Here is a 10,965-nt window from a genome sequence, read left to right on the forward strand (position 1 = left end):
CATGTGTTCTTAATTTTATTTAATTTTTTTAAGTTCAATTCAATTCGTAAAACTGGTTATATTTAGATAAAATTTATCTAGGAAAGAATTCATCGTGATTCGTGCATTTTGTTTTGATGAAACGTGAATCAACCATTTTTAATAATATTATTTACAATTTGAGCAATACTTGTGACAAATATAATTTGTATATATTATCTAAAATTATAATATATTAATTTATATATAAAATATATATATAAATTTGGTGGAAGACCAATTTGCTTCGAGGCCTTTGATAGTCTCATCCCATTTGGTTGTCATCTACCAGTTTGCAATTTTCTTTTGCTTGCCTTTCTATGTGGGAAAAATTAAAAAGAAAATCTGTTGTTATTCACTGTTCTTAGAAGTTCAGCCTCTTGCTCTGCTATTTTTCTTCTATGCAGTATTGTCTCTCTCTGTATTCGAGGATAAACAAAAGGAAAGTGGAATAGAAACATGCAAAGCACCGCATGCGCACGGGAGTAGCGATTCTCTGTTTCGTAGTACTGATGATTGTCACTCCTGCCATTCCTCAATCTCAAGGATACCACGATTTCGCTGATAAACGCCAATTCTTTGGTGATTCAACATAACCCATTTCTTTTCTAACTCTTTCTCTTTATTGTAGTCTCGCAATAAATAGCTTCCACTTGGGTACTGAACAGAGTTTCGTTTCTTTGTTGGTCGAGAATGGAGCAAAGCGAGAAAGAATTCGAAGAAATTTAATTTATTTTCAGCTCCCAATACGTTTATTTTTATGTATATGCAAGTTGAGTTGCTGAGTATTCAGCTTTTGTCTGCATTTATTTCTGGGTTGAGTCATATATTTATGTTGTTGGGTTGCAATTGATTTCTAATCATTGTTGGTTTACTATAATCTTTGATTCAGGAACACCCAATACTCTGAATGTGGTTTCAAATCTTCCTTTCCTTTTTATTGGTGTGATTGGATTTGTTCTTTGCCATCATGGGAATTATTTTAAGCTGAGTATGGAGTATGTCATTTTTGTTTAATCCAATTTATCAATTACCCTAGAGTAAAGATTATGTAATTTCTATGTATTTTGAGGCAGTTAATTGTGTATGTGTTTAAAATTTTCTGTGAACTTTAAAAAGCCTGGAAGGTGAGCTTTGGGGTTACATGTTTTTTCCTTGTTGTGGCTGCTGTTGCTTTTGGCTCTGGATACTACCATCTCAAGCCTGATGATGCTCGGCTTGTGTGGGATCGCCTGCCGGTGAGTTCTTCTGCTTGTTTCATATACGAAAAAGGATCACTTTTTTTTTTTTTTCTTTTCATCTCTTTGCTTGTGTTGTTGGGTAACGTTGCAGATGACTGTTGCATTCACATCACGTATTGCAATTTTTATCATTGAAAGGATTGATGAGAGAAAAGGCACAATATCCATTTTACCTCTAGTATTGGCTGGTATTACAAGCATTGTGTATTGGAGGCAAGTACCCTGTATTTTTCCTTACAATTCTTTTTGCTGGCTGGAATTTAATTTTGTCAATCGGATTTTCTCTGTATGGTGATGATTACTTTCTCTAGAATGGAAAAAGAAAAAAGGAAGAAAACCTAATTCTTACTAATTTTACTTAGAATATCATGGGCAAATACCTGTTGAAGGTGTTCCTAGGTGTAAGGGAGAGAGCAATTTTGATGAAAATTTTCCTTAATGGTTATATATACTGGACTATGGTACACCCTTATTCTCTGTATCCCTCCTACAAAGCTGTCCCTGGGTTGGGGTGACAGGCAGGTTTTAAAAGTGGGGTTTAAATCATCCTGATGCAGTCATGCCTTATGAAGATTTCTTTAACTAGATTAGGTCTACACTTCATCTTGGGGCATGTCTATCCTTTAATAGACAAGAATTAGAGCCTCTGACCGGCATAACAGACAAGATTGTCCACACTCCATACAGGTTTTGTAAGGACCTCCGCCCATATGCACTAGTCCAGTTTGTTCCTTGCATTGCCATTCCATTCATGGCTATCTTGTTGCCTCCAATGTATACACATTCTGCATATTGGCTTTGGGCACAGGTTTGTGTTTTCCGTTCAGCCAGTTCCACTGTTGCATTCATAACACACTGTAGTACTTCTGGAATGTGGAATATCTACTATACATCTATGCCCACTTTTTCAGGATTTTACCTTTTAGCTAAAGTGGAAGAAGCAGCGGATAAACCAATTTACAAATGGACTCATCACTTTGTCAGCGGGCACACTCTCAAGCATTTATGTGCTCCAACGCTTCCAGTCTTCTTGACACTTATGCTTGGAAAGAGGAGTATTGAAGCAGAAAGGTTTTTTTTCTTTTGGCTGTTTTTTCCTCCAACATGCAGTTGTCTAGAATTATGATCAGAGATGGTATTGGCATAGACATGGGAAAGCCCTGTAATAGAAAAAATATTAATAGATCAAGTGAGATTCAATTTTTGTTAAAAGGCAACGTTAATAGAAAGAAAATGCAATACTATCAGTTTTGTAGCTTGAGAAAGCTAGATTAGATGTAGGAGTCCATAAGATAATCTTCATTTATTCTGTTATCAACTTTCTATGGCAGAAAATCAAAACACGAACGATTAACTAGCCGCTTTCCTTATGCAATACACTGCCCAGATTCTCTTTTACTAAATTTCTTGCTTTCTCCTAGTGTAGTTCTAGTCATAGATGATATGCTTCACTGTTACCTATATATGTATATTTTACTGTGACATTTTTTTTTTATATCATCTGCCTTCTACCTTCTAGAGCAGTCTATTTTTCGTTTTCTTTTTTATGAGAGCATTTTAATTCCCTAAACTTGTATTATTTGATATAAAGGGTGTCTGTTTGATGCATCTGCAATGCGTCTTTTTCAATGCAGGTTAAGTCTCCACGAGAAAGTGGAAGATTTCATGGACAGAGGTGAAAGAAAATGGTGAGAAAATTGAAGTTTTACTTGAAATATTAGAGTGTACCAGTTGCAGAGATACCTTAAATCTTACAAACTAATATCATTCAGTGAAATTTGTAATTTGAAATTATTGATTTTTTAAAATAAATTATATTTATTCATTTTATAATTTGAAAAATATGACTATTTCTCTAGAATGTATTATATTTTTATTGTTAATATTTTATAAACTAAATTTGTAATTATCAAATATTTATAACCAAGTTTTTCCTCCCATTTCCAATTTTATATATGTTATATAGATACCCAAATGCATGCAAACTCTGGCAGTGATATATTCTTTTGTAAGAATTATTAAAATATTCTTGTATTTTATAAAAATTAAAATTTTGAATATTTTTATTTAGAAAACTCTTATTCACTCTAATTATCTACATTGTTTAACTTTTATAATTTTAAATTCATATTATTTAATTTTTTTAAATCAAATAGACAGTTAACTAATGTTTTTTCATAAAAGAATTAAATAGTTTAGTATTATAAAATATACAGACAATTATTAATTGAGTGAATTTAAAATAAAAATAAATAAGTAAATTTCATAAAACCTCAAACACGTTAAGTAATTTTTTTAAAAATCTTTTTCCCACGTAAAGTCGTATTATGAACACTTTCCTAGTTCGTTGTGGAAAGCATGCAAAAATAATATTTTAAAATTTTAGTGCTTAATTTCGTGCTTCACATTTTGTTTGGCCACAGTTTTAGGCACCTTTGCCCTCAATACACGCTGTGTAAAATCTTCTTATTTTGGCATTCAAATAATTTTTTAAAGGAAGAGATATGCAATTATGAAAATTTCCCATATATATATATATATATATATATATATTACAGCCAAGAAGAAGAAGAAAAAAAAAAAAAAAAAGAGCTGAAGCGCTTCTGTGTTCAGAAATGAAGAGATTCACCATTCTCTTTCCATTTTCTCTGAAATGCATTGTCCTCTTGCTCTTCATGCAGCTGAGCTTGGAAACTACTCCCTCTAATATTGATGCTGTAACCACGGGTGGTGGGAATGAAACCGATCATCTTGCTTTATTAGAATTCAAGGCAAAGATTGTACATGACCCTCAAAATGTCATGAGGTCATGGAATGATTCTGCCCATTTCTGTAATTGGCAAGGTGTCGTATGTGGTCTCAAGCACAGAAGAGTTACCATTCTTAATCTTGAAGATAAAGGCTTGGTGGGTTCTTTGTCTCCTTATATAGGAAACATGAGTTTCCTTAGGCAGATAAGACTCCGCAACAATAGCCTCCAAGGAAAAATCCCAGCTGAAGTTGGTCGCTTGTTTAGGCTACAAGCTTTTGATCTGTATTACAACCATGTTGAAGGGAAAATTCCATGGAACTTGTCCCTCTGTTCAAACCTCAGGCTGTTGTTCTTAGAAAACAACAAGCTAGAAGGACAAATTCCAACTGAGCTTGCAAACTTGCGTAAGCTTTGGGTACTTGACCTCGGTGTAAACTATTTGACTGGCGGCCTTCCACCTTCTATCGCGAACATGAGCTTGTTGGAAATGTTGGCTGTCCCTAACAATTTTCTTACTGGAAGTATTCCAGATGTCCTGGGGCAACTAAGTCACTTGTCCACGATCGGACTTGCATTGAACAATTTCTCAGGTATCATCCCTCCATGCATGTATAATATTTCGTCCATCAAAATTTTCTCTGTGGCTTTTAATTCGCTTCATGGAAGTGTTCCATCAGACATTGGAATCCTCCTACCGCACCTACAGTGGTTTGGACTGGGCTATAACTACTTCAGTGGATCAATTCCACTGTCAATATCCAACGCTTCAGAACTTCAAGTATTGACTTTGACAAGAAACAATTTCAATGGAGAAGTTCTTGTCCAGTTTGGACTACTCAAACAGTTGCGAATTTTATTTTTAGCAGGCAACAATTTCAATGGTGGTTTACAATTCATCGCATCTATGGCAAACTGTAGCAGTTTGATATATTTGGATTTATCCCATAGTCAGTTTACAGGAGCATTGCCTAATTCGGTTGCCAATCTCTCTTCTAATCTTCGATTTCTAGCAATTGCAGATAATCGAATATCAGGTAGCCTCCCCCTAGGCTTATTTGATCTTGTTAACTTACCAAGAATAATCTTGCAAAGAAATCAAATTACAGGAGCTATTCCTACTGAAATCGGTAAGCTGCAGAAACTACAGGAACTCTTTCTTGATCGAAATAGATTATCTGGAAAAATTCCTTCATCTATTGGAAACTTATCATTCTTGATTAATCTTCAATTGGACACTAACATGTTAGAAGGCAATATCCCGTCTAGCTTAGGCAATTGTCGTAACTTACTACGGCTAGGTCTTTCTAGGAATAATTTAACTGGGTTCATACCAAAACAACTTTTTCCTATTGCTTCCATGTTAATTTCCATATCTCTGTTTCAAAATCATTTGGTTGGACCCCTCCCTTTGGAAATTGGCAATTTATTCAATTTGAATGAACTGAATATTTCCCAAAACATGTTGTCTGGAGAAATTCCAAGTAATCTCGGTCAGTGTCGTAGCCTTGAGTTCCTTTTCATGGAGAACAACAATTTTCAAGGTGCCATACCCATGTCATTGGAATCATTAAAAGGCCTTAGACAATTTGATCTTTCTAATAATAACATGTCTGGTCCAATTCCAAAGTATTTAGGGAAACTTGCCTTGGAATATTTGAATTTTTCTTTCAACAATCTTGAGGGTGAGGTTCCAACGGAAGGTGTTTTTGCAAATATGAGTTCGATATCACTTGAAGGTAACAAGATGGTTTGTGGGGGCATTCAAGAACTACGTCTGCCAAGATGTAGTTTCGAAGTATCGAAGAAAAGAAAATTACGTCAAGTAATTCAAGTAGCTGTCATCACAATTCCATGCATTCTTGGTGTGCTCATTTTGTCAGCCTCCTTGTGCTGTTGGTTCAAAAGGCAGAAAAGGATGCAATCTCCGAGCTCATTGGAACTAAAATCATTTCCAAAACTTTCTTATCAAAAGATTCTCAAGGCAACTGATGGGTTTTCGACAGCAAATTTGCTTGGTGCTGGTAGTTTCGGATCTGTCTACAAAGGCACCCTTGAGGAGGATGGAGTCATCATTGCAGTAAAAGTACTCAACCCTCAACGGAGAGGAGCTGCAAAAAGTTTCAAGGCTGAGTGCAAGGTCTTGCAAAACATCCGTCATCGTAATCTTGTAAGGACCATCACTTCTTGCTCGAGTATTGATTTTCAAGGAAATGATTTCAAGGCACTTGTTTACGAGTATATGCCGAACGGGAACTTGGACAAGTGGTTGCATCCAAGTTCGGAAATATATGTCGAGCCAACTGAACAATGGAGCCTGAGCTTTCTCCAAAGAATAAACATTGCCATAGACGTAGGAAGCGCACTGGATTATCTTCACCATGGCTGCCAAAAGCCAGTCATTCATTGTGATCAAAAGCCAAGCAACATTCTTCTTGACAATGAGATGGTTGCTCATATTGGAGATTTTGGGCTAGCAAAGTTCCTCTCTCAGCTCAGTGGTCCAATTCACAGCAGTTCAGTGGGAGTGAGAGGCACAATTGGTTATGCAGCACCAGGTAATTAATGCATGGTTGCCCTCTCACCTCCTCGTACATTCTTAATTTAGCTTCAACATTCAATTTCTAACTGTTGTTTTCCATTTTTCTTTTCATAATTGTAGAATATGGGCTAGGAAGTGATCCATCAACAAGCGGAGATGTTTATAGCTATGGGATACTGTTATTGGAGATGATGACATCAAAGAAACCTACTGATAACATATTTGTAGAAGGTCTCAACCTTGACGATTTTGCAAGGATGGCATTGGCTGATCATGCTGTGGAGATTTTGGATCCAATTCTATTGCAAGAAGATGAAGAAGAAGAAGCAAGATTAAATAGGAATGAAGGTCCAACACAAGTAAGAAATGGGCAGAAAATTGAATGCTTAATTAGGATGATGAAGGTTGGAATAGGATGCTCCATGGAGTCTCCTCAAGATAGAATGGCCATAAGTGATGCAGTCAATGAGTTGCAATCAATCAGAAAGTATTATATGGGAGCTAGAGCAGGCCTCTCCACTCAAGCAAGTAATTCATCGCTTCCAATTTACAAAATTGTTTAAGAAACCAAAAAAAAAAAAGAATTTATTTAACCTTTTTTTTTTTTTTCCTAATTACTAACTTGAAATAGGATCATGAAGTGTGAAATTTGAAATGAAGCAGCTAAAGGAGCAGAGCAGAGTCTATAAGGGTAAGTGATTATCAATGTATTTACAGCTTAGTTTCACCCAGATTTTGTATATTAATCATAATATAAAAAAAAATTAACAATATTCTGAGACAGTTAAAAATAGAAAGATATAAAAATATTTTTTTATGGTTAACTGAAAGTAATAAATATTTTTTTTATATTGAAAATTTTTTAATGTATTTTTTATAATTAAGAAATTAATTAATAAATTTTTTATAATATAAAAATAAAATAGTATTTTTTAATTATTATTATTAATAAAAGTTAATTATTATATTTTAACGTAATAAACGTGGCTCAATTTAAGAAATAAGTTTTAAAATACAATTAAAATATTAAATTAAAAAATAACATTATAACTCAATTAATTAATTAAATTAAGAAAATCAATTATTGTTTAAATTTTAAATAAATAAGAAATAGATTTTAAAATATGGAGAAATGTTAAGTATTATTATTATAATAACACTATTCTTGAACTATTTAAGATTCGGCTTGGGTTGGTGTAATACCCGGCTAGATTCCGGTCTCGAAATTCTTACCGTCCGGTGGAATCTCGGATGTCGGAAGCCTCTAGTAGGGTAGAAACATGTTTTCATAAAATGTTTTAATGTATTTCATGATTTTAAGTAAAGAGGAAATGAGTTTTTGCATGAAAACAACCTTGGAGGAAAACCCAGGTTCAGCCGCCGAACTTCAAGTTCGGCCGCCGAACATGCAGGCATTTCGGGTGTGCCTTAGGCCCCCGAAGGCATAAGTGAGGGAAGCCCAGGTTCAGCCGCCGAACCTCAAGTTCGGCCGCCGAACATGGCATGCATACGGAGGCACGTTCGGCTCCCGAATGTGGCCTGGCCAGCCACTATAAAAGAGCCCCTTAGCAAAAATGGGCGAGCTTTCTCCCCATTTTCGGCCAAGGTGAGCCCTTCCGCCGTTCCTCACCAATCTTTGAGCTTTTCCTTCAAATCTTTCACGATTTTCACAAGTTTTCATCTTGTTTTTAAGATTTTCAAGTTTTGAGCAAGTTTTGGAGTTTTGAGGTTCAAGAACTCAAATCCCTCCCATCTCCGAGTTTAGGTCGTCTCTCTCTCGATCTTCAAGAGGTAAGAGCCGATCTTAAGCTCATTGTATGTTTTAAGTAAGTTTTATGAAGATCTATGGGGTAGAATGGCATGAGTAGGTTTATATGAGTTTTTGAGTTAATGCTATGTTTTGAGCAATGTATGTTGGATTTGTGTTGTTTGATGTGTTGTAGTTGGGGTTTAAGGTAGTTTGAGACCCCTAGGAGCTTGTATGCATGTTTTGATTGAACTAAATGCATGATGGTATGAGTTGGAGGCATTTGTGCATGTTTGAACCAAGTTTCTGCCCTTAGGGAGAAACCAGGTTCGGCAGCCGAAAGGACTTTCGGCCGCCGAACCCTCTTGTGGAGGCAGCATTCGGCTGCCGAAGCTTGCCCCCGAAAGAGGACTTTCGCCTCTGTCTGGTAGTTTCGGCCGCCGAAAGTGCCGCCGGACATGCATGAGTTTCGCCTCTGTCTGGGAGTTTCGGCCGCCGAAGGTGCCGCCGAACCTACCTGACTTTCGGCTCTAGAGGGACTTTCGGCCGCCGAACCTGCTGCCGAAAGTACCCTGCCCAGCCCTCTTTTGCATGTTTTTCTATGGTTGTTTTGAGGTGTTTTAGGGAGTTTTTGGGGGATGTTTTAGAGTTATTTTCTAGTTGTTTGGTCCCTCATTTGAGTCCACCTGTGTAGGTTCGGACCCGAGGAACCGAGGACCCCAGCAGTGAGTTCAGCTGCTTCTGAGTCAGTAGAGCTTCAGCCAGAGGTGAGTAGAATAAACCTTTACGATTTTAAGTAAATAAATTATAAAGTTTTGAGCATGTTCATGCATCATGAATGCCATGTGATGAATTAGGTTGCTTGCATTAGAATTCACGAAAATGTTGCATTGCATTTATGATATTGATGTGGATTGGTTATTGGATGACCCTTTAGTCCTCATATGGTATGATGATGTTACGGCATGATATGGTATGGAAGTCCAGGTTGTACCCATTCTACGTCCCTGGCACATTGGTATGTTATGATATGTTATGTTAAGAGAAAGACCGGTTGTACCCATTCTACGTCCCGGCACTTTGGAATGTAGAGGACTATTGGTGACAATACCATCCGAGATGTGATTTGTTGTGATGTGTTGCATTACATGATGGCATGAGATTTTAAATGTTGTTTTCTATTATTCTGCTCACTGGGCTCTAGTAGCTCACCCCTTTTCCCTAATCCCCCAGGATTGCAGGTACGGGCTAGACAGAGAAGTCAAGAAGAGTAAAGTCATATGATTGTAATAGATAGAAAGTGGACATGATAAATTGTAAGATGATGAAAAATTGAATAGTTATGTTATGTATAATGATATTGAGGATTAGAAGTGTGCTTGACCATAGTATATTGTAATCCCTTTTGATACATGATCTTAATGATTATTGATGACTATGTTTAACCAACTCAACACATGTTATGCCACCCATTGGGGGCATTGATGAGATCCCACAGAGGGGTCAAGTTTATGTTCAGTGCATGCACAGGTTGAGTTTGGTGTATGATAGAATGTATGAAAGAAAAGTTTTAAATTTTTATGTATGTTGTTGATCATGTATGGGATTAAACAGGTTTACAGGATGCATGTTAGGCTTGCTACGGGTCCCGGCGGCCTTAAGTCGACCCGGATCCTAGCGCCGGTAGCGGTCCGATTTTCGGGTAGTTGGAGCTGTTGCCATTTGCAGGGCAAAATCTTGACTCGGACCAGAAAAGGTCAAGGAGGTATATCATGAAACTCCACTCCAGATATTCCTCCTTGATCCAGTCAGCAGATAGGGAGAGCTTCCATGCCATAGTGGATATGGCCCGGAAAATGGAGGCCAGTGCCATCGTTCAGGGAACAGTTAAGCAGTCAGTGGCACAGCCTTCTGGTTCAAAGACCCCAGGCTCTTCTTCTTTTAATGCAGCAGCTTCAGGTAGCAAAAAGTGGAGTAACACCACTAGGAAGCCCAAGAAGAACAAGTTTTGGAACAAAGTCAAGTCCAGTCTGGGACTAGGGAGTGGCTCGAGCTCTGGTGCGGATAATGCAGTTTGTGCAAAGTGTGGTAGGCCACATAGGGGAGTTTGCCGGGCTGGGACAGCAGCCTGCTTCAGATGCATGCAAGAGGGACACATGGCTCGGGAGTGTCCTAGGGCAGCTTTTGGAGCACAGTCTCAGCAGACAGCTTCTGGCAGTGTGGCTCAGCCAGCAGCTCCAGCCATGACTCAGGCCAGTGGCAGAGGCAGAGGGAGAGGGGCAGCCTCTTCTTCAGCGGGTTTCAGAGGTGAAGGTCCATCAGCTCCCGCACGGATCTTCACAATGACTCAGCAGGAGGCAGATGCATCTAACACCGTGGTGGCAGGTAATTTAGTCATTGGTTGTTCAGATGTGTATGCCTTGATGGACCCTGGTGCATCTCATTCTTTTATTGCTCCGAGAGCCGTCCAGAGGTTGGGGTTGATGATCTCTCAGTTAGAGTGTCCTCTCTGGGTCAGTGGACCAAGTGTGATCCATCAATGGCAGAGTCAGTCTGCCAGTGCAGTCCAGTCTTTGTTGAGGGAAGATGCCTTTCCGCCGATCTTGTGGTTCTAGATTTGACAGATTTTGATGTCATTCTAGGGATGGACTAGTTATCTACCCATGGT

The 10,965-nt window shown here is 37.8% G+C and overlaps 1 protein-coding gene across 5 annotated transcripts; it reads left to right on the plus strand.

Annotated features, from left to right (window-relative positions):
- Positions 1–259: 259 nt before the first annotated feature.
- On the plus strand, positions 260–7,243 carry LOC110625242 (probable LRR receptor-like serine/threonine-protein kinase At3g47570). Of its 5 annotated transcripts, XM_043960638.1 has the most exons (8): positions 260–600; positions 911–1,016; positions 1,138–1,256; positions 1,947–2,330; positions 2,894–2,947; positions 3,941–6,566; positions 6,671–7,078; positions 7,182–7,243. In XM_043960638.1, exons 5-8 carry the CDS (start codon positions 2,945–2,947, stop codon positions 7,187–7,189), a joined length of 3,045 nt encoding a protein of 1,014 aa, XP_043816573.1. In that variant the 5' UTR covers positions 260–600; positions 911–1,016; positions 1,138–1,256; positions 1,947–2,330; positions 2,894–2,944; the 3' UTR covers positions 7,190–7,243. The 5 variants fall into 5 exon arrangements, with proteins under 5 accessions (XP_043816573.1, XP_043816571.1, XP_043816572.1 ...); XM_043960636.1 differs by having other exon boundaries at positions 260–1,256; positions 1,947–2,067; positions 2,171–2,330; XM_043960637.1 differs by having other exon boundaries at positions 911–1,256.
- The last annotated feature ends 3,722 nt before the right edge of the window (positions 7,244–10,965 follow it).

This window comes from Manihot esculenta, chromosome 10 (genome assembly GCF_001659605.2).
Source record: "Manihot esculenta cultivar AM560-2 chromosome 10, M.esculenta_v8, whole genome shotgun sequence".
In the NCBI taxonomy this organism is placed as follows: domain Eukaryota; kingdom Viridiplantae; phylum Streptophyta; class Magnoliopsida; order Malpighiales; family Euphorbiaceae; genus Manihot; species Manihot esculenta.

What these genes read in the sequence shown, in the direction of transcription:
- LOC110625242 (XM_043960636.1), top strand. An exon ending in AATTGGTTATGCAGCACCAG is followed by an intron (nt 6,567 to 6,670) that starts GTAATTAATGCA and finishes TCATAATTGTAG; the next exon opens with AATATGGGCTAGGAAGTGAT.